Below are 25,684 nucleotides of genomic sequence, written 5' to 3' on the forward strand. Positions count from 1 at the left end.
ATTGTAATAATAATTATTAAATACCCTATTTGACATGAGTTGTTACATAATTGTCATGATTTGATCTTTTAAGATGATGATTTTTGATACAACAATTGAAAGTAAATTTTTACAAATGATATAACAGTTTCATTGAATTTTGTGATATTTAGTAGAAATATAATTATTATTGAATACAGTCTGTTCATGTAAATACTAATTTTTTCAACAACTATAAATCCCAAGACTGAATCAAATGTTTAATGCAGTCAACCGATTATAATTAACTTTAGTTTTTCCAAAAATTTTCCCACTTACGATATTTTTGAAAAACTGAGATCTATTGATCACAAATTGGAATGCTTATGCCAAAATTTGAACATTATATTATTAATGATAAAATTTTTCCAAAAGGAACAAGTGATTTGGATCTGTATGAATCTATATCTAATATATAACTTTTCTCGTTCTCATATTGAAAAACTGTTAATTAATTGTTACAAAATATGATACAAATAGTGAGATGAGATGGGGAGCGATAAAACATCGCATACGAAGAATGTTTAAAGAAAATTAAACTACAAAAACTTATATAGTATCCATATGGAACTATCTAGTCAAAATATCAATAAAATATTATAAACAGCTGTGGATGAATAAATTGAGAGCACATATATAAGTAACAGTGGAAAGATGTTTAGCATGCTTCGAAGTAAAAGTATTTTTAATGTTTGATTTAAGAACATATTCGAAAAGATTTGCAGCGGATTGATATTTCTCACCAGAATAAAGTTTGTAACCCTAATTTTCATACCATATCAAGAAATTTTTCAGTATAATTACAGCATGAAAAAATTGGAGGAATAGGAAAACCATTTTTCATATTTATATGAAACAAATTTTAATCCTTTCGTATATTTTATCATGAATAACGCCATTTTTGTTTCAAATTTGGCATATTCTGCAGATATGGTGTTCAAAATAATACTGGACTAAAATAAGACACTAAAAATTTTATAGAACGGCAGGAAAGGGAATTACTACTGTTCACAAATTTAACCTATCCTAAAAGTATTACTTTTTCCTTTTAATTATTCCTATTCTAAGCTATACCTAACATGTAATATTTTCTATCTAGAAGTAGTAGTTTAAGCTAATAAGGGGATAAATGTAGATCATTCTAGTCCATTATCTAATTGGAAATGTAAATCTTGGAATGTCGAATGGCCTACTTTTTAAAAGCCTTTATATTTTGTAAGCCCTATCAACATTCTCACAAGTAATAGGTTAATGAGATTTGGGAAAATAAATTTCTTTTCGATATAGAAATTGTTTAGAAAACGTATTTAAACGGAGAATTGTAATTTATATAAATGTAGATATGATTAGTACAATAAAAATTCTTATCAGTTTCATCGATGTTATTCTCGACCTAACTAAAACTAGAAATTTGTTCATATTGAAGTGTGCAATATTCGGAATTAGAAGTCATTATCCCATAAATAGTCCATTGGCCTAGAAATGGGAGAAGCTACTACCTGAAATTAACTCGATAAGTTTTGAAACTTTATATATTCACATCGAAGCATTTAGGACTAGAGTTTACATATCACTTTGAAATTTAATTTTCTAAAATATCATGCAGATTATTAAACCCAAAAATGCATGAGAAAATAAATTTCCGACAATTAATCTGAAAACAGAAAAACACACATTGTGTAAGAAAATCAAATCCTCATTAGAAAATGATGATTTGAAAATAACTATTGCTGAAAAAACCCAGTCAAGAATGAGGAAATATTCAAAAATCTATCAGGGTTATTATAAGGTAAGTGTATAATTGAAGTTTAGACAAAATAATTGTGAAATATATCAAAATACAATATTCGAAAGAATTGATAACTTAACTTTGATGTTTTCATAATGAACTGGTTCCAGATTTACTTTGGTGCTTGAAAAGCTTTTGCAAATTAGAAAAATTAATTATGTAAGTACACTTTCTCTTATTATCGAGAAGGAGTTTTATACAAAGAGAAAACTGAAAATTTTTAATGCTGATAAAGCCGACCGCCCACGAAGCAAGTATTTTGAAATAAAAGATGCAAACCAGTAGATCTTGTAACGGTTTGGCAAGCTCGGCAACGTATAACAGCGGGGAACCGCACACTAGATGACTCGAATGAAACTAGTTTGCAATCGGTTCTACGTGACCAAGATTTCGCGATCGCAGTTACGAGAGACTTTCTAAATTAGAAAAATTAGAATAATGGAAGTACACTATTTCTTATCCATCGAGAAGGAGCTTTTTCTCAATTTTCTACAAAGAGAAAACTGAAAAGTTTGAAGGCGAATGAAGCCGAACGCCCACCATGCAACTGTTTTGAAATAAAAGTTGCAAACCAGTAGATCTTGTAACCGTTTGGTAGCTTCGGTAACGTTTAACAGCGGGGAGTCTAACACGAGATGACTCGAATGAAACTAGTTTTCAATCTGTTGTATGTGATTCACTCGTCGCAGCTTTATTTGATTATCACATGTTTATTATGTTTTTTTCAATAATAGTGATCAAAAACTAAACCACAAATTTGTAGGAGAAGTGGAAAAACATAAATATAAACGTTCTATTTGTCTCAAACAGTTTTTGCGCTGCTACGAATAGTCTAGAGTTCACTTTTCGACTTAGGTATGGATGAATCCAATATGATCTATGCAACCTGCGGTATTGATAATAATTAATGATGTCTTCGTTATCTGAATACATTTCCTTGCTGCACCAACTGATTTAATACTTATAATAATAATAGGAGTCGTGTACTTGTGCGTTCAAAAGTCTTATTTTGATTGCAAATCTTTTGCAAGATCAACTGGTTTGCAGCCTTAGTCTCAAAGTAGTTGTGCCATGGGTCGTCATATAAGTGGTAATACAATGTGAATTTGAAAACTGGATACCACATATTAGATATAAAAATAGTAATTCTATAGTCTTTATATGAGAATTATTCAAACTTTACTATAATTTACAATGAACAAAGTATTAAAAAGATTCAATATATATATATATATATATATATATATATATATATATATATATATATATATATATATATATATATATATATATATATATATATATATATATATATATAATATTATATTATTATATTATATTATAGACTATATATATGATATTTGTGACTAAAATTTAAGTTTTACTGTCCAATAAATCGCTGAGTCATCCAAAAAATATGCAGAAAATACATCGTTCACAGGAGCAATATCGGAAGAAGGATTCTCAACTCTTCTTGCTGTCCTTAATTTGTCTGTTGTAAAGAAAGACAATCATGTAAACGCACAACATATGTTTGATTCTACAATATTAGGTTCATTTGACCAGTTATGCATGAGTGGACGGAAAAGAATAAAAAAAGATGCATTTTCACTTTCACACACAATTTTAGGCTTTCGAGGATCAATTTATGAGGTGAAAGGTTTTCCCACGAGACGATTAAGATGCATGACGATCACCTTTTGGTATATTCTGGAGTTAAAGAATGGGTTGAAACAAAAATTTCTATCCAGGTAGAAAGCTGAGATGTTATGTTAAATCAACTTGTTCAGTGACCATCGGACTTGAGAAGCAAAAAGGATCCTATTAGTATAGCCGTTTTTCTTTTTCTAACTATGCAAATATGGAAGCAATATTAAAATTCTTCCTTTTACACAGAAACAAGTTTTAAATTTTCAGTACTTAGTGATTTTTGCTCTCCTAAACGAATAATTGCATCACTGGGAAGTAGTAATATCAATGACTCAGAAAAAAAAGTATCCTTATTAATAATATAACTATATTTGTCTCTATTGACTATATTGACCCTGATATTTGTGATTCTTGGAGTCATCTCTTCTAATTTATAATTAAATAATTACATTAATCCATTCAGCCTTTCATAAGTTTATCAAATTATTTGAAGTTTCTAAACTTTTTGAGTTAATATCAAGCAAAACTACCTGATGGGAAAAGAATTGTATCAAATTATTTGTTAAAAATTTTGAGAAAAAAAATAATAACTGTTCCTAGTAGTGACGAAAATGGAATATTTTCGAGAATATTCATATGAAACCTTGTCAATATATTGATTAATATAGGATGAAATATGTATATATGTATAATATTTAGAGGATGTGAAAACGATCAACTTCATCATTTAATGGGCTAGAAATACTACATCAATGTTGCCATACATCTATAGACCAGAAAGGAGAGATACCTATTAAATGACTATATTTATCTGTTAACTTAGAAAAAACGAAACAACTTCAAACGACACACAAAGAATAACAGAGGTCGTTGATATCAGTTCGACATAAAGAAATATCAGTAAAGAAAACATAAATTGACAAGTGACAACTAACACAAATATGTGCGCGTTAGTCACGTTATCGTGTTGTATTGCCAAACGTTCACAGGGGCATGGCATGCAGACTGGCAGCTGCAGCGTTGCCGTACACACCTAGATGGTGATCTAAGGGGTAAGACAACAGCTGCAGTGGATGATGGTGATGCAAACTGGTTAAAGCATTACCTGCTGGATATGGCAGTCCGAAACTAGGGTAGCCCGAGTAACCTCGACCGGCCGCATAGGCGGCATATGCCGCAGCGGGAAAACCTGAAAAAGAAAGCATACGTTATTAAAAAATAAGTTTTTGTTAAATATAATATCTGACTTGCCAATGATCTTTATATATAGCATGATTAAGAACACGGAAATCGTTATACTGCATATGTGCATGCGAAGATTATGAGAAAATGACAAGTTCAAAAATGTGGCAATTTTAACTAATAGACAAGCTATTCTCATTCTCATAGTAACAATTCGGTTTAAGAAGTCTACATCGAGCACAGATTGAACGCGATGCTTCTACCCTTGAACGCTTTTGGTCAACATTCAAACATTTGGGGATCCATTTTGCAGCCATTTTTCTCATGTTCAAATTGACATGAACTATATGATGAACGCATTCGTATGAAATATTCATTGCCTCAGATATCCGTATTAGCCCAATTTGGCGGTCTGATAGAATCATGTCACGAACTGCATCAATATTTCCGGGTACTGACACAGAAACTGGCCTTCCCAATCGGTCATCATCTTCAATGGAAAATTTACCTATTTTCAAGCTTGCAGCTTAATTTTTCAGGGTTGCATACGAATTACGTTGATCACCAAGGGTATTAAGCATATCTTCGTAAATCTGTTTAACTCTTAACCCTTTTAACTACAGGTGCTTGGTGATGGCTCGTGAGTCCAATTTTTCGATTTTCACAATTTCGGTGAACATCTTTTTTCTTTTGATTCATTGCGTAACTCTGGTTTACTTTTTTGACGTCAAACTTTACACTGACACTTCTAATAAGTTATTGTTCATTGCTATGGTAACGCAATATTTTGTGCATGGAACTGGTCTAGGTTAACTGGATATCAATCATCCTCGTATTATTGTGGAGTGGAGAGGAGATTATAAAAATTGTGATTTTTTTTGTCTGGAAACCTATGCCTTTGATTGAAGCTACAATTATTTGAAAGAAAGAATGAGTGGTTTTTCTGCCCATTAGGTAGAAGGCCTACAGTCGATGATAAAAAATACGTTTCGATTCTTTCAAAGTCACGAACCACCACTGCCAACGAGTAAACTCTTTGGTGGATAGGTCAAAGGTTTATTGGAATTGGAATAGTTCGATTATTCATTTCGCATATCAAATCAAAATTATTCATTATCAATATAGTTAATAAATTGAATCACAAAAATATTTTCACTGTAATATATTTTCAAGGTAAACTCCGAAAATGAATCAGAAATACAGTATTTGCAGACTATCATATTTGACATTAAAAATGAAGGTATGACTTTAAGCGAGTACTTTAATCTTCAGTTGAAATATATTGTTGATTTTATTTGTTTCTTGTGTCACCCATTTTTTTTTTTCGAAAAATAAGGTTATTATGTTGTTACCATTGTTTTTCTGCAGTCAATATTGATATGAGAATGATCATGCATACTCATTTTGAACGTAAGTCTATCCATAAAAAAACTTGGATATTTCCGGATAGCCGAACAGAAAACAAACAGAAAACCACATCGACATAAAGAAAAAAAAGAAAAACTGAAGATTTGGAAGGAATGTTTCAAACAACTGACGAACCAAAAAAGCGAGTTCGGAGAAGAGAAGAGAGTTATTGAATCAGTCTGGGTAGAGGAAACACCATCGAAGGCAGAAGTAGAGGAAGCGAATATATAATTTACTTAGAAACTTATACCAAACCAATAAGATGAGGCAGTCATCTACCCAGGAGTTAAGAAGATGGATGTGACAGACTGCGTAAATTATGGAAGTATCACTTTCTTGGATTTCGTATACAAAATCCTTGCTAGAATCGTAAGAAAGAGATTAGGTAAATTTGTGGCCGAACAAGTGGGTAAGACCAGGACGGTTTAAAAAAAGGGAAGTTAGTAACACTCGGAATAGCTAAGAAAATAGTTACATTTGGTAAAAATGAATAATTTCGACCATGAAGTAGTTGTCAAAGGAGCTTATCGGACAATTTGGAAACAAAAAGAGTTTTGGAGCAAAGGGACTCACCATCAACATTGCTCTTGAACCTTTTACTAGGAATGATCCTGAATAGTAGTGGCACCCAAACCCAGGGGATAATTCACATCAAAACAACACAAATCCTTGACTACGCAGATGATGTGGTAAGCAAAACAATATGGACTACACATAAATGCACAAATATATGGAGATGAGAAGCGATTTGAATAACTTCAACCGATTAAAAAAAAACAAGAAGTAAAGATTTGATAAAGTCCAGCAGTTTGAATACCTGGGAGTGACAGTAATAAACAAAGGAGATGAAACCAGGAAAATCTACAAAAACTTGCGAGAGAGAAAGAAACGTTTGGAGCCCCAGAAGGACTATTAAGTTCAAAGATATATCTAGGGTCACCAAGCTACGCATTCACAAGACATTTATGCAACAGTGCTGTATAGCAGCGAGTGCTAGACCATGAACAATAAAGAAGAAAATAAAATGAACATAAGATAGAGAAAGGATTTTCGGAGGAGTGCGGAATCAAAATAAGAGGAAGCGCAGAACAAATCTAGAGATCAAAGCACTTTATGGTCAAGCTGAGATGTGGTCAGAACAAAAAGACTCCGTTTGATGGGGCATATAGCCAGAATAAACAAAGATAGTTGGGTGGAAAGATCCTTATCAAGGGGAGAAGGACGAAGAGTAAGAAACAGAGAGAAGCATGAAAATAACACAATAAAAGAATAGGAATAGAGGACTGACTTGAACAAAAATACGAAGGAAAGAAGAGAGGCGACTCCAAACTGTAGTCCTACATGTCGATCATGCCTTGAGGATGAAGGTACCGCAAGCGAATTATCTCAACCTTCTTGACAACGCAGGAGAAGATAAGCGAAGTCGTCAGTCTTGCACCATCGTCGTATGAAAAGAATATCGTTCCAAAGATTGCGGCATTCATATCGTTTTGTAGCTAAGTTGTAATACTACATTTGTGAAGAATTATTATTTTATCCTTCAACTTTCAAAATAGAAATACCAATTGAAAAGAATTGAAATTTTATCAATTTGGAGTTATAAGAAAACACTGAAATTTATATATAGGGAACAGTTTTCACCACTCGTCGGCAACTGCTGCACTAAAACGTAATGGGAGTTGGCAATCAACTACTGTGACTGAGGAAAACGTAATGGGAGTCGGCAATCAACTTCTGTGACTGAGGAAAACGTAGACAATTCCAAACAGAATTTGTAACAGTTAGTTTATAATTGTATTTTTCCTTCAATCATCGATGAAACAAATAGACAAAAATTTATTTTCAATTGTTAATTTCATCATTCTATTTCTATGAGCAATCAAGTTTTCCAATCTTCATGTGGAATAATTTTTATATACAAGAAACTAGCAATTAGTGTGCGTTCATATCCCCCGAAGCAATCGAGATTTTTTTTTGGCTTGATTCGAAATTTTAGGACTTAATTTTATTGTACGGATCTTACTAGTTCAACTAGACATCGTGTTTCAAAATTTTCTTTGTAAGCATCTCAACTTTTATATTTTATGAGGATTGTTGATTGTACTAATTTTTGAGACAGTATAGATATTAATATATATTTTTTCGGTTTTTATTATTATGTGTAGGCTAACTAAGATTATGGAACTGGCCGAACTTTTTAGAATCGTCAAAGCAGGAACTTTGTTAACTGTGATAATTGGAATATATAATTTTTTCGAACTTACCGTCAGGAAGGGCTCCCAGCGACCACATAAAATCTATAAAAACGAAAAACAGTCCGTTAGTAAATAATTTATATACGTCGGAAGACAGTGAACAACGAAAAAAAAAATGTCTAATTTTATTCTATTAAAAAAGATTCATTGTTAACATTCATGAAATTTCAACTACGTGTCTAAGCTACAAGTTCAGTGACTTGAGACTAAAAATAGGTCATATCACGGAATGAAACATGAAAAGCTGACTTCTTATTTTGCCTCAAAAATCACACAACGTCAATGGTGAATTTTTCTCTCAAATATTTTTTGACCAATAAAACTTTTTTTGGGCCGACTAGTGGTGAACACAAAACGTTAGATCAATCATGTTAAACTTAGAAAAACCGCTGTTTGAAGGTTGAAGTAAATTTAAATAGAATTCATTGAATCAAAATGTTTAATCAAAGATTAAAACCTATTAATATGACCATGAAAACACTCCAGGACGAAAACATTGATCTAAAGTGGGGCTACGAAACTATATCCAACCAGGATTAACGTCATCTTGAATAGTTAGTGAATTACGCGTAAGAAGGCGGATGCTCTTTATAAAATGGCGAATGAAAATCAAAGAAGCCCGCCAAAATTTGAAAATCCCAATTGCAAAACTTTTGGATGAATTATCAAAGAAACTCCGCCAACATTTCAACATCCCAATTGTAAAACTTGAGGAGAAGATTGAGGAGAATCTATCATCAAGGCAAAATAAATTGATCCGGACTCAAGTTTTTCAAGAAAACTTTTTTTGAAAGTGAAGAGTGGAGTACACATTTCCGTATGTGAATATAATACCTCAAATTTTGAAGGAATAATCAGTAATGTCACGATCATAAAATCAACAAAATTGGATAGACACGTGTGAATTAGTCTACTACTTAGTTTGAACTTGACCAGGTAACAATTTAGAATGAGGTTTGCTGGTACATAATGGAACTCTGAAACATTATTATCATGTTTTGTAATCAGATGTGTAGATGTCGAAAATCACTAATTCGGCTTTATTGAGCATATTACATTTGCAAAAAGTTAATATGATAAGTAGGAAATTTATGTACCCTACAACGTTTGAACCAATGTAAACAAAATTTTTTCGTGGCTTTTAAGATATGCACGACTTTGTGTGAATTTTGATAAAACATTTAAAATTTTAAAATAATTCAACCTTTACGAATTCAGCTTTTTCCTAGTCATCCCGATATAGAACCCCTAATTTGACTGGACTATATGAACAACTGACGCGTTAAAAGCTTGAAGAAACATTTGAGTTTAAAAGAATAGTTTTTTTTTTGGGTTAGCACAAACGTTTAGAAAATTTAACAACTGCGTAAGACATTCGACTATTCTACAATGAACCAATTCAACAGGAAAATGCTAATACGGGTACATACAATATCCACAAATTCTACAAAGAAACAGAAACCTCTTCCTTTGATTCAAATACAAAACTTCCTCATGGAACTTCTGAGTTCGATCAACATAATAAAAAGTGAAAAGAAATTTAATTCCCACCAATTATTAATTTTTTGGAAGAGTTGTTTTATCTATTAGAGATCTTGACTGATCATCATTGAACAATTCTTGATCTATTTCATTTCACATTTCAATGACAAATACCCAAATGATTTCAGCACTAGCATTTCATGTAATTAGATCATTTTCTAAATACTACGAGTCCGGTTAATAACTAAGAGCAGATTATATGAACCGCTGCTTTGTGGATCTACTCACTATTGTTCTATATAACGCATTTGGAAAATATTTCAGTAATATTTATCTACAAACAAATTTTCTCGAGAAGAGATTATATTTCCTTACTTCTGGCTGGAACTCATGCAGTAGTTGACAATAAATAAATTTTCTTACATCTTCTTTTTCAAACTTGTGAAATTCCTTTAACTAATAATATGTCGTGGTACGTCACACATGGAAACATAAATTTTATAATAGTTGCATAGTAAATTTTCGATAAAACGCTGAATTTTTTCCAAATACGACGTCCAAGAAGTTAAAGATCTTTTGTAGAGTACATATGCAACTAAACGTGAAACTAAGAATATAAATTTTACGAAATATACTCTGAAGTTGTATACTTTAATGGACTGTTTCACTACTTTGGACTTTAACTGTCACATTAACACCTTGAAATGTTACGTTATTACAGAATTTTTTGTTAGAAAAGTTTCTAATACTATTTTTGACTACACTAAGATACAGAATCTTTGTTATTAACTATATACTATATATTCAGATGAAATAATGCCCAACACCAAGAAATATTACATAAAAGTTTTCGGCTTGAAAGCGAATTATGAACTTTTTCCTGTATTTAGTCGTGGTGTTAAGCGGAATATTAACAAATTTTTTAAAAATGTACCAAAATGATAATTTCTGATAGACAAAATTAAAGACTAAAACTCCTAAATCTATACAAAAGTTTAGATCGCACCTTCAGGAGGCTAAATAGCGTAAAGGAAGCCAGGCCGACATCTCACGAAGGACCAATAAGGTAGAATCCTTCCAAGACCTGAAAAGGATAACTACTGCCCCGACGAAATTTTTGAATATCTATACAAAAATAATTACCTAACTAACCTAAACCTATCAATACAGAAAACATTTACGAAAGAAAATCAAACCGAAAATTTTAGTTTTAGAGATGTACTGAAGGAAATATCCTTTTTGGAATTAATTTAAATAGTCATTGAACTTTTTTAGAACAGGTTTCAAAAGTAGAATCATAAATAAAACTGAAGTATGATTTCCAAATAAATAATCCTAAAATGGGGATTATCAAGTAAAATTTATATTTTCATTCAATATTTCACTTGAATGTATATATAGAAAATAGATTCTTTGGGTGGCATTGTACATTATACCTTAAAGGAGAACATACATACATACGAGTACAAACTTAAATGTATGATTTCGAGAAAATAGCTTTCAAAGTTCTTTTTTCCTCCTTTCTATTTATTCAGCAGTGATAATTTCATGCTATCACTGAGAAAAGTAACAGACAAATACTAAGAGGAGTTATATTGGGGCACTGTTGCCTCAAAAAACACCTGAAGGCTCTAGATCTAGCAGATAATGCGGCGTGCATATTTTGTTGCACAGAGAACGAATCCTTTATCCACATTCTCTCGAAGTGTGAAACACTAAGGAACTCCAAAGCACAGAGAAATAGAAGACGAGAATCTCTGGAAGTTGAAGCCATCCCACATTCTAGACTTTTTAAAAGGAGTGTTATTGAGCACAGAGTTTTCTACTATCGCAGCAAGAAAGGGGGACACGATAGATCTTTTGGGTCGCAGTGTATACAAATCTATATATACATACTTTCAACAAGTGTTGTTGTCTGTTAGAATAAAAACAATTTTTACTGAAATAATGACGTGCTTGACTTGGGGGTTGCAATGAAGGTGATTAAATCCTAGTCTTTGTAAAACGAAAGTTTAGTGTATATTCTACATGCTCTAAATTTATTGTTATTTTCTATCACTTACACACTTCCCAGTTAAACGTTATATACACCTGCTTTTTTTTCCTTCTCTATAAAATTGAGATTTTTGCATTTTAGCTAAGGGAACGGAGGCATATTTGATTCAAACAGAAAAATAAACATTATGAAAATAGCAAATGCATCGTAATCTAAGTTTATGACGAAATCGTTTTTCAAAATCGTTGGAATTACAATATTTTCTAAAAAATCTGGATTATTGCAGTGTATTATATACATCCAGAAAGGTGATGGTTTTTACATTAAAAGATGAGGTTACTCCTCATTTTATTCTACTAAAAATATTTCTAATGTTACAAAAAAAACCAACTGGAATATATTTCTCAGTATATTTTGATCTCCACATATTTTCATACTGAACACACTGTTTACTGCCACCAACACACAATTACACTGATACACGTTTCGATAACCAAATTTTCTTCTTCAGAGACCGAAGCTAAAGTAATTGTATGTTCAGTAAGAATATTACCAATAAATTCAGAAATTGCTGCTTATGCAGAAAAAAGTATTTCCCTCAATACATCATTCTTTATAATGGGAGTAATTCATTTTCGGTTTAATTTTGCACAATAAGCTTGACACATCGATGAAATTTCATGACCTATATAAAAATCTAATACTGTTTATAAAATATTTTGGGTAACCGAATGACATTAATCTATACCCAAAAAATATTGGAAAGTCTATCTAGAATACAAAATTTTCTTCATTCCATTACGGAGGCAATCCACAGATAACTAAATATTAAAGGTATATTTTCTGACGTGGCCGGGCTAATAAAGAATATTTATGCTAAAACTCCAACTAAATGTATATGTAACACGTTACTACTAGACTCTATTACACTTATAATATGAGATCATTCAACATTCATAACTCATATATATTTATTCCCTAAAGAAAACTCACTGTCACTATAACTGTGTGATTGAATTGAATTGAAAAAACTTATATCAACTTAGGAACCCGTGGAAATTGAAGAATTTAATCTTAAAGCAGAAGAAAATGAAGAAATTTCCAATGATTTTGGTTGTTCCATTGTAAAATTATACTCCGTGCTCATCACGAACTGAAATTTTCATATTTGCCTTTACGAGATAAATATAAAAAACTTAAGTGTTGATTAATAATATGTATTGCAATCGATGTAAGAAATAAGAACTCGAATAATGAGCAGTGAATTAAAATGTCCAATGAGTAGTCCAAAAAGAATTCAATTTATTGTGTATAATGTAGTGGGTAAATAAATCATAAAAAATATAAACAGAATGAATTGTATGTGACTAAAGGAGGAATGAAATTTTCTCCGAACTTTGAATCTATTGATTAAATAATGGAATAAAAACAAATGGAAAATGTATAAATGCTCATTAATATCAATAAGCTTGATACAATAATCTGATGGTAGGATCGGAACAGGAATGGATGTGAAGTAGGAATACTTCAGGGATCCAATTAGCTATGTGCAACAAATTACGTCAAGAATGACAAAAAAACTGAACTGGAACTAAGATAGTGGAGGATATAAGATATGTCTATTTGATTGGAAACGTGGCAGAAAAAGTTTACTCAGAATGTTTAGAGAAGGTGCAAGGATAAGCCTGAAATGTAATCAAATCTAGGACATGTCATAAGGGAAAATACCAAAAAACCTTAGATTTGAAAAATTAGATGACAGTAAAACACAATGATATAAGAAATAACGAAAATATTATTATGGATAGCTCCAAAACAACAAGTATTTTTCAAACAGAAATATATACAATCATAAAATGTATTCATTTTAGAGTTCATAGCAACAAGACAATTATCAATTATAAATTTGTCCAATAGCCAAACAGCCATCAAGCTCTGAGCTCCAATGTTAAAAGTTAAAAGCTGGTTTTGAAATATCTCAACAAATTGAATGAGCTGGGTGAAAAGAATGAAGTTACCCTACAATGAGTTCTGGGACATATTGAAGTAAAGGAAAATGGTAGCAGCTAGACTTGTAAAAGTCAGGAGGGATGGAGAAGCTTTTTATAAAAGCCCTACCATTCTATGGAATATGCTATAACACAATAGAAAAAACACTCAAAAAGAAGCCCAATTGTTTACTTTAACAATTTAGAGGGGTTGAAAGAAGCAAATATACTCCTGGAAACCTATAACCTTAGAAAATTTATTAAATGTAAATACGAATATTGAAGGGATACAGCTACCTCAATAAACACCTGAAGATGTTAAATTCAGAAGATGATGCAACTTGCAGATTCTGCTATATACAGGACAAAACCTCTATCCTAAAAGATTACACCTTTGGCAGCTAGAGCCATATCCCGAAATGTCTGGAGAGAGTGAGATTGATAGATCAATTGTGATCACTGATCATCACTAGTGCCGTAGCAAGTAAAGGAAACACAATACATTTTTTGGTTCATAATGTATACGACACCTTGACCCAAACATACATACAGGAATGTTTTAGCGAGTCAACTAGCTATGTACAACAGATGGCATTATGAAAGAAATAAAACAAGCTGGAGCCAAGAACTGGATAATAAAAGATTTGACCTGAGCACACTGAAGATATGAGATTTTATATTTGAATCAAGTAAACATTTTAAAGTATGCTCCCAAGTGACCAAAGAAACAATCAAGTCAATAACGGATTCCAATCGAATTAAGCATGAGTCAATGAGAAACAGAAGGAATTGATGAGAAAATTGTTAGATATAGAGAAGGATAGATTGGTATTTCGATCACTATCTAGTAATAGACTGGAGCTTATATACAATCGAGCCAAATAATAACCCTAATTAATGGAAAAATTAGAAAAAATAATAATATAACTTTTAAAATAACAAGACTGAAGTCTGCTGAATTTTTATAGAAAAAGTCTCAAGAAATGACAATAACCTTATCACACTCAATTTTGTTGATGTATGATGAAGTAGTTTTGGCTTAGAATACTTATAATTTGAAATTTTGGATCAGAAAATTTTATAGAGCAGATCAAAAGTTTGGAAATAAGATTTTGTTACATAGTCTTATAAAAACATATTCAATAATCCATGCAATCAAATCAAACACGATAATAATTAAAATAATTTCATTAAATTAGTTACTTTACCAAAGTGAATTTGTTCGTCATAATTAATAAAAATTATTAGGTCAAGATATGAGTTGGTTTTTAAGAAGGAAGTAATTTAGAAACTATGTGTTACGTTTTAACTAAATCATGCAACCGAGGAAATCTACCTATCGTTTTATAGCAGCATTAACGTTGACAATTTTATCCATCTGAATAGATTGGAAAACCAATTTTATTTTTCTAGTTCATCTATATATTTTATTGTTACTAATGAATCCATAATGAAGTGGTTATTTCTAGTATTAATAGTGGCGTATGGGAAAATATAATCACTACTCTTTTATATTCGTCGGACCGAGCTAATTTGGTATCTACCATCTAAAATTTTCACTAACAGTCTTTAAACTTATACTGTTCTAACAAAATTTAGGCCATTTCGAGAAATATTTCATCACAGCGGCTTCCTGAATCTACCCCATTAGGAATAATTTATGGGGGTGTGTAAGGGTTTATCTTTTCTGATAAAAATAGTGAACGTAAATTATAATTTTATGAAGGGCTGTAAGATATAACCGAGTAAATATAGGGTCGACAGCTTGGTTTGATTGGTTGTTCTGACGTCTTGAAGGAAATTTTGCATTTATGGAGCAATGAGTGGCCCATAAAGAATTCTAGCTGTTGCGTAGATTTATTGAAGCATAAATTGTATATATATTAGGGCTTTCCAAATAAAAGTAGGCCAATAAATACGATACCAATAAAACCACACAAAAATCACATTTACAAATGAGTTAGATGAAAAAGTAAATATGAAAATAAGAAGATACTCGTAATGAATACAAATAGATTTTTTTGTTAATTCTTAATTAATTTTAAGAAATATTCACCTAGATTTTCAAATTATTTTTGATGAAATCATCATATCACTTTAGAAGTTAATTTTTCCAGAGTTTTCTTCGGATTAAATAGTTGAAAAGGATCGGATTTTTTTTTAAATGAAATGTTATTTCAGGAATAATTTTCTAACCGAATATTTGAGGGGTTTACTAAAAAAACATGCTACTTTCAAGGTAATGTACTGAGTTTTCCTTTGTACACACATTATAAAGTAATACTCCAAATATTTGAGCAACGAGACAGTTAAATTTAAGTCTACGACGCTGGAATCGTGCATCAAATGCGGTCATGAGGTATAAATTATACCAAAACACCATCAAAAATAAATGTAACATCAAAGGCGCGTTAAGTGTCTAAAGCTTAACATCGAAACGGACTAAAGAAAACAATTCTTCAAATTGAATATCTGACATTCGAAAAAATTGTCAAATTTATCCGAACAAGAAGAGACAATGGAAAATACAGCTTAAAAAACCGCAGATTCAATACTATAGATAAATCAATACTTTGATTTCTGTCCAAACGCCGGACATTTCAATCGATTATGTACAGCGTTGTCTCATTACCCGACCGTGAAATTGAATTCAACAGTTGTTATCAATTGATAATCATAGGCGTGTATTTTGTTATACCGTACCATCAAATTGCATCTTTCTCATAATTCCGTTTCTTAGCTTACTGAGACATCTGTTGTATTCAATCTGGGGTGAAACAATGTTCATGTCCAGATTTAAACATGTTATGTATAATTTATTGTTGCCTGTAACGATAGATCATTGGAGAAAAGAAGCTTAAATATTTTTTTGTACAGCTTCAGCATCCATAAAAATTTGCTATTAATGTGTTCCTGCTAATGCTTTCTATCTATTTCGATATGAAAATTATTTCACTAATTCTACTATTATCCGTATGTCTATGTTTTATAATTTATTTTTATTCAAAATAAGAACGAAAGGTTCATATATTTAATGTAATATTCCAAGACAATAATTTGAATTGAATTCGAACATTTGGTTGAGAAAGAGGAAGAATCACGTATTACATTAATCGATTTGAAATTAGCATTCGACGTAATATATAGAAAACTAACATGAGATACTATGAAGAATAGGAATCTGACTAAAATAATTTATAGAACAAATGAAATATATGAAAACTTGATAAAGTTGGTTTAAATATAATAAAGAAGCTCGAAAGAGTTTAAAGTAAAGTAAAGCGAGGAGGTAGTTTTGGTCTATTTCTGTTTATATTAGTTACAGAAAGAATTGTAAATACAATAAAAGAGAAGAACCATGAGGTGTATAAAATAATTGACTGAGGACACCTACATCAGGTGAAAATAGACGTATTTACAGACGATGTAGTAATAATAGCAGATATAGCGAAGAAACAGGAAAGATGGGAGAGTAGAAAATTGAGATAAATATTAAAAAATTGAAAATTACAGTAGTAGATTAGAAATGTAACATGAGGAAGATATAATAATAGAAGCCGTTCAAATATACGGTGGTTTGAATAAGACAATATTTGAGAAAAAATAAGCGATGATATAAAAATGAATTTATGGAAGATGATAACAGTACCTACCTTAATAATATAGAAGAAAAACCTTGGTAATGACTAGAAAGACACAATGTAAACTAACAGCAGTACAGATAAAATAACTAGATATACGAGGATGGACAGGATAAGAAATACTAATTGAAAATTGTTTTCAATTGACAAAACCAAAAAGATATTATAAACAGAGGAAAGAAAGTATCAGGAAAACTTGGCTAGAACTGTTGGTACAGGAAGTAGAAAGAAAAGAAAATGCAATATGATAAATGAATGAAGTAACAACAGACCGGAAAAAATGGATGTAAAGTGAAAACTAAAATCCCAATGCTCTAACGGTATGAATAGGGTATAAAGTGTTCAAACAAGACGATGAAAAAAATAAGTAGATATTTTGATGAATATTTAAATCAGATCTATAGAAAAATCGATCATTACTTGACAGAGTCTGGTAATAAATGCCATTTATTAGAAAAAATAGGGAAAAAGATCTAAAAATTAAGAAAGAAAGAAAGAGAAACTTATGTTGCTATTTTGAAAATAGAAACTGATATATTCATATTTCATCTCATTCATATATTGATTATCTTTAAATTTGAATCACATATCAGATGGCTTCCTAGTCATTTATATCAAATGACCGCATTTGACGCTAGTACGTTGTAACTGTTGATGTAAAGTGAATATACCCTAAAGTCCATTAGAAATGACTACTCGTTGTATCAGCCACTTATTCTAGACAAAGCAATTTCATTATAATATCAAATAAGATAAAAATCACAACACCGAATAATATATTTTAGTATATATTTATCTTAAATTATTTACTATACTATATTTCCAGTTATTTTGTCAACTACATTAAACACATATAAAGCAGATTATAAGAAATAACGTTTTGGTTGGAAGGAATATATATTACCCTCGAATTTTAACTAGTCTGAGGGAGAATTATGGGATGCATATCGATTTTTGCGTTGAACAAATTGCTTGTGAAATTGTGGTATAAATTGGGGTGCAATCTAGAACGTAATACATTTTGTTGATTCACGCTGTGTCCGATGAAGCATTTCGTTTTCACTTAGAAATTTACTTTGGAAACTTATTCAACTGAACGTGACAATGATACCCAATCGTGTCACAGTTGAAATGTTTGTACAAAAATACTCAGAGGAAAAATGTACTCAAAATAATGAATTTCAAGTTTAAAGAATAAGGTAGATATTAAAATCGTTCAACGTATTGGAATAGAGTGATATTCACTTGATTTTTTATATAAATATATTTCAATTCCTACATAAATCCAGAAAAATCCAGTCAAAGATTCATTTTTATTTCAAAGTGACTTTGGAAAGTTGGGTTGTAACATGAGATGATATTTCTAGATAGACTGAAAAAGACCTTTATCTACTTTTCGTTTCAAATTCAATATCCAAATTAAAAAAATTATATAATAGATTCGTAAAATAATGTTTTTTTCGAAATAATTCAATAGGTATTTCTAGAATTACTTGAAAATTATGACACAAGATATATTTGACATTCACAAAGATATAAAATACGAGTGTTCAGTATAGAATAGGATCACTAATTCAAAATACTATGTCTCGATATTTGGGCAACTTGTACAAATTATCATTCTATGAAAAATTATGAAACAGGAAACTAGATCGTGTTAATAAATGTTCGAAAATAGAGATTATTACCAAAGCCTGCTCATCCAGAGAAATTGTTTATTCAACTGAAATGTACAAGATTGAAATTTTACAAATAAAAGGATTTATGTGAAATAATGACTGCCCCTAGTGAAGGTATCCCAATTTATTATAATCTTTTCAAAAAATTCTAAAAATATTTACCAAGCTTGTTGAAATTCGAGATCATAATTTCTTGAAGCCCATAGTGCATAATTACAAACAATAATCCAGAAATTACTGGAAGATGGTTCTGATAGAAGAATATAGTTTGATTAAAAAACGATATTAGGCTAATGAAAATCCACGCTGGATGAAGAAATAACATATTTAACGACCAGGGCAGGGTTTGCAGGAAACTTAGTCATCTGATCAATATACTTGTGATGAACTCTCAATGAATTTTAATATTTGGAATTATCGCGATAAGAAACACTGGAAATTGCTTATTATCTGCACCTCCCTCTCACAATATCTATTCAAGAGTATCTACATGGTATTTTTATATTAGACAAACAACGCTCTACCACCTTACGGGGCCTAGTTGGTGAGATATAGGGTGTTCAAAATTTTAAATCTAAATATAAAATTTGCCATAAATAGAGAACGCCTTCAAATTTGTTTTTCAAATTTGATGACCAATATGCTCCTTAATAAAGTAATATTTTGATATAAACAAAAATTTAACCAGTGGTGCGCTATCAGGGTTAGTTGTCTCTTTTATCCCCTTATTTTTTACGCTACTGGAGCAAATTCTTTTTTCAATCTTGTTTCAAATTGCCTGATTATTTTCAGTTCACAAACTAACAACCTTTTATGGAGTTAAAATGAACGGTGTTGTAGAAATTTGCCTCTAAGCAAAAGTCTGCAGGTTATTAAATACTACTCAATTTTCTAAATTATAATCTAGTAGGCACGTGTCATATTTTTAATAGTTCGTGACACTTGGTGTATTTGACACGATCTTAGTAGATTGATTCATAGAATTTTAAATTAGTTTTTATATTAATTTTGCTGTTATAAAATGAATTTTCATCTAAAGAAATGACCGATATGTTAATGATTTACGGGGAAGCCCTAAAAAATGGTAGAATGGCAGCTCGTTTATACCAACAAAGATTTCGCAATCGTCGAATTCCACATCATTCTACATTTGCAAGTATTGAAAAAAGGGTTAAAGAAACCGGAAACTTGTTAAATGGTTAAATCGGTCAAGTCTTCAAATGAAAAATTCATTTTATAACAGCAAAATTAATTTGAAAACTAATTTAAAATTCTATAAATTAATCTACTAAGATTGTGTCAAATACACCAAGTGTCACGAAAAAATGACACTAGATGTCTACTAGATTATAATTGAGAAATATTGAGTAGTATCTAATTACCTGCAGATTTTTATTCAGAGAAATTTTCTATAACACCGTTCATTATAACTCCATAAAATGTTATTAGTTAATCAGGCAATTTAAAATAAAATTAAAAAAAGAATTTGGCCCAGTCGCGTAAGAAATAGGGGGATAAAAATGAAAACTAACCCTGACAGCGCGCAAATGGTTAAATTTATGTCAAAATATTACATTATCAAGGAGCATATTGGTCACCAAATGTCAACAAATTTGAAGGCGATCTCGATTTATGGCAAATTTTTTATTTTTATTTGAAATTTTGAACACCCTATATCTCAGTAAATAGGCCCCGTAAGGGTTCGTATTCCTATATCAAAATGAATCATTTTATGAAATCTCTCTGTGGTAGAGCATTGTCGGTCGAATATGGAAACACCCTGTATATTCCTATATATATAGAAGAGTATGCCTATCGAGATCACCAAATCTCAACCCTTTCGACTTTTGTTTTGGAGGTACTTTGAAAGCGGAATTTTCCAGATCAAACTAACCAGCAAATCAAAAATCTTGGATAGCGTTGACTAAGTTACTGAAAATTTAGATTATGTTAAGTGAGTGACAATATTAAGAGCATAGATTTTTGTTGTTTTTCTATTTGCATGAAAAAAAAATATATTTTTTAGTTGTGTACTGGTTTCCATACCGTGTACCGTGTCAAAATAGAAATTATAATTTCTATTTATATAATTATAAAAATTAGTGTTGATATTAAATGAAATCAGTGTAATAATTCTAAAATAGGGCACCCAATATGAATTATTTCTTAATTGAAAAAGTACTAATCAACGACTTGGAGTATATTACATAGTCATAATTCATATAGATATCATTCGATAGATTTTATTTGAACTCAAAATATTACAAGAAATCTCACAGTGGGGCGAATATTCAACCGAGTTTTATATCCACTGTAACATTCAAAAATTTCCAAAAAATCCAGAAATTCTCTCAGTTAATAATTTGATTGGAAAACCAATACGCTGAATAATATCGTAAATTGTTTGTTATAATACAAAAACTGTATTTTCTATAGATATAATGTAGCGACGTGAAACATTTTGTGGTATACGTATAAGTATATTCATGAGAATAAGCAATAAATTATATTCCCTTCAACCAAATAATGAACGAAATACGAACCGGAGAAAAAAATTTACAACCCTAGTCCTGCTGGCAACGTATTTGTATATACGGTAGTCGGAATTTCAAGCCCTTGAACACCCAGCAAATCACTTACGGAATATGCCAGTGTGGGAGCAGCCCGAGCCGCAGTTAACGGCCTAACGGGTGCAAATACTCTTTTACAGCCCGCTACGTCATATAATGAATAATGGAGAGGAGCTGGTGCTACAGCGATTGCTGTCAGAGGAATTGTGGGTGTGGTGTTGATAGGAATTGGGTAAGGTGCATAACGGAGAGCGGATAACGATGTCGCGTTAGATGTCGCTGTTACAGGGCCAGGGTTGAGCATTAGTAACTCACCGTAGGCTCCCCGGCCGGCCGCACGGGTTTTGGCCAAGTTAGCGGGAAGCATTACTTCTTTTGGTTGTGCTTTCTTGCATTCCACCTGAAAATAAAAGAATATCTTTTATCAAATAATCTCTAGATTGTATATAAAAATGAATTGCTGTTCTTTAGGCTTGCTAAAACTCGATAATGGCTGGACCGATTTGGCTAATTTTGCTCTTGAATTATTTGTCAAAATCCAAAGAAGGTTTGAAAGGTGAATAAATATGAAAATGCACGGAATTGAATAAAAACAAAAAATTTGTTTTTTCTTGGTATTTTGTCACAAATTAAATTTCTGAACGCAACTATAATATTTAACAACTAATATCCATCCTCTATGTCGATCGAGTTTTCTGGATAGTTCGTTTCCTTTAAATCAGTCGACAACGTTATGAACCAGGATGACGCAGGCAAGTTTTCAAATTCACTGGAATTGCTTGGATTACCACCTCACATTTTGCAGTTAAAAGTAGGATCTGTTGTCATCATGCTGCGTAACATTAATCATCATGGACTGTGCAATGGATCAAAACTGGCTGTGTGAAAGGTGATGAATAACGTCATTGAGACAAGAAACCATTCCATTTTAAGCGTTTACAATTTCCGGTACACCTGGCCTTGGATGTTTGTGGAATCAACTTGGAGTTTTTCAGTTTCGCGCATGTACAATTATACGTCGCGTCGGAAAACCGTCATCTTTGTTTATTTACGCACCACCAAACAAAACAAAAAATATAGTTTATGGGAAAGCTTTAAATTGATTAACAGACTGTATCATAACTGTAGGTGTGAATATCAAATTGAAACCTTATAAATAGTTAGTATTTTAGGAAAATTCTGTTTTTCAAGTGAGCAACATAATGTGTAATTGATCGAAAATAATAATAAAACTTCATTTTTACCGAGCATTTTTTTATTTGTTTTAATAAAAAAAGGATTCTTATTGTTTGTTTTAAGTGTATTTTATACAAAAGTTTAGGTCTTATCTTATCAATTGAGACTGCTATAATTAGTAAATTTGGAAATGAGCTCATTATCAAATTGACTAGATAATCAGGCAATCGGCATGAATCCATAAAAATCATACATGATGCAACGTCACTCGAAAGAAACCTATTAATATATATTTTGAATAGTTGATAATATATAGTTTTTCGTTGTCTATCAAATTAGAACAAATCAAGACCACATAATTCTAACCACAAAAATTATGTACTTACAAAAATAATTAACACATCATTATCCCTTACTCCACTCTGTATGAAATTCGTTATTTTATTGTCAAGAACATGACAATGTTTGTCTGGTTCAAAGTGCACGAACGCCCATGAGAAAGGCTTGGACACAATCGAGGAGATCTATCATATATACGGAAAAATAATGTTTTTCAAAATAAAATGCAGTCTAAGTTTCTTGAATGCACTGTATATATTAATAAAAAACCTCTGTTTTTTCAATTAAAAACTTTTATTTGTTACTGTTGCGTAATTAAAACTAAGAATCGCTATAAAATTATCAAAACAAATTGCTTTGCATATATATATTTCGGAAATTTGATGATGATAATAATGTGAATATATTAAATATTTACACAGAATTGTTATTCTGATATCACGACGGCTGACTTTGGAGCAATTAGCTTAATGAGCCATTTATAGCCTCATAAAGTTTTCATAGAATCGCTTTATGAATTTTTAATCTTCAATTTAGTTGCTTGATCTCTTATCCTATTTAGTTTTTTACGTTACGCTTCGAGCGATGAGGGAAACTCTTTCTAAAAACAAACACCATATAATCCCTATTTATACGCCACCGCTTTGGAATATTATGATAGAATAATTCCCAACATACGTGTATCTTTGCGAAATCACTGTTGTCTTCAATATTTCAACTCTGTTGCGACAAGTAGGGTGAAAAACTTGATCAATATGAAAATTGGATATTGACTCTAGTTTATTCGTAAACTCTTTTTGAAGGAGAGAAGAAATATTTTTTTATATAATAACAAACTTGTCAGTATTCTTCTGAATTTCGAACTGAATGATCTCGTGAATATAACAAATTGTATTTTTTTGTATGTTTCTTTGTTACTATCCAGTGTTTCTGTAAGAATAGACGACAGGAGACTAAACAGGAGGAAAAAACGGTTTGGAATAATTGTATTCGATGCCACGAGTAGAGTATCGTTAGAGAATATTGATAATTTATTCAAATCAGATAATCACATTTCCGTTCCAAATTGTTATAGGAGTGTGGTTCAATCTATTGCCTACCATTTCATGGTATGATTTTTTTCCCAATTGAAAAATCACTTTACTGTAAAATATTTCATTACCTAACACAATCTACTTTCAATTGTTAATTTATTGTACATCGTGGTTGCAAATTTTTTCAGTCGTATAAACATTAATCTTTCGGAAGTGCAGCAATATTCGCATTTAGCTCTGCCTATCCATTTTTCTAAAATTGCTTTCTTTCAGTCAACCAATTATTTTAAGTTATCGAAGGGATCCAGATTAAGTGGATATAGTGGAGTAGACAATTAATCGTACTGCACTTTTCTCTTCAATAAATAGGGTCGCATTTTTATTGAATTGGGCCTTACATACTCATTTGAGGGATAGCTACAATTCAATAGCAATCTCACGTACTTTTATCTTAGAATTGCTAAGAACAAGGGCTTAAGCTTTATTAACCATAATATTTACATAATTGTTCCTCAACTTCTTGAATTATTTTATATGTAAAATCTAGTATTTCATAATCGCAATTCGGTTTTCTCTATAACAACAAAAATTTTTATATGTGTATTGAAACTAATATATCTCAAATTTCAGTTAAATTTTGTGATATGGTGGAGCTAACATAATAATCACCATAGCCAAAGTATCAACTTCTGAGAAATCGAACGTCCATCGTATATCGAAAACAGATGAAACAGTCCCAAAAGCAAAATGAATGAGATAATTTCAAGCCATTCGTTTGGTCGTTTTTATAGGGAAGTCATTACAAAATGTCACTGAAATCAATTAATGAACCGATGTGTTTATTGTTTGTTTCTAGTGATTAAACTCTGCAAAAACATATCAGTCCAAAATTTAGATATTTCAATTTACTTTTTGTGACTAATCTATTCGTACTTTGTGGAAACACTCTGTACTAGATTTTTTTATATTTAGTTTTCGATATATATACAAATACTGTAATGAATTGAAATGCAAAAATGTTTATTCAGAAAGATAGCAAAATGAATATTTACTCAACTAAATTATATTGAAAATGATATTATAAAATTCAGTAGAACTACATTAAATAATCATTATTTATAATGAAATGCTTTATTCATTCAAATTTAAAATAAGTTTTTCTGGAATAACATGCTAAATTATTCTCAGAAATCCACTTCAGTTATCGCGAATTCTCATTCATATTTTCTAAAATACAAAAGTATTGGATTAACTTTTGAAAAATCGAATAGGTCATATATGAGAGTAAGGTGATTTTTAGAGAAAATTCTTTGCATTTTTGTCAAAAAGATATTGAATATCTTTTGAATAAAAGAATTTAATTGTTTTCTGGTTTTATCTTCCAGATTAATATCTCTTCAAAATTTCTTTTGCTTGAGCAATATTATTTTTGAGATGAAGTTAATTAACGGCCAACATTTTTTTACAAGCACACCATT

At 30.9% G+C, this 25,684-nt stretch overlaps 1 protein-coding gene across 8 annotated transcripts in view; it reads right to left on the minus strand.

Annotated features, from left to right (window-relative positions):
• LOC130901729 (RNA-binding protein Musashi homolog Rbp6) overlaps positions 1 to 25,684 on the minus strand; it is a 1,060,444-nt gene that overhangs the window by 60,948 nt on the left and 973,812 nt on the right. For all 8 annotated transcript variants that reach the window (XM_057813296.1, XM_057813291.1, XM_057813297.1 and 5 more), the window contains 3 exons: positions 21,973 to 22,057; positions 8,311 to 8,343; positions 4,563 to 4,646 (listed from right to left, as the gene is read on the minus strand). In XM_057813296.1, coding sequence (XP_057669279.1) covers positions 4,563 to 4,646; positions 8,311 to 8,343; positions 21,973 to 22,057 — 202 coding nt within the window. The remainder of the gene's footprint in view (positions 1 to 4,562; positions 4,647 to 8,310; positions 8,344 to 21,972; positions 22,058 to 25,684) is intronic.

The sequence above is a fragment of the Diorhabda carinulata genome, chromosome X (genome assembly GCF_026250575.1).
Source record: "Diorhabda carinulata isolate Delta chromosome X, icDioCari1.1, whole genome shotgun sequence".
In the NCBI taxonomy this organism is placed as follows: domain Eukaryota; kingdom Metazoa; phylum Arthropoda; class Insecta; order Coleoptera; family Chrysomelidae; genus Diorhabda; species Diorhabda carinulata.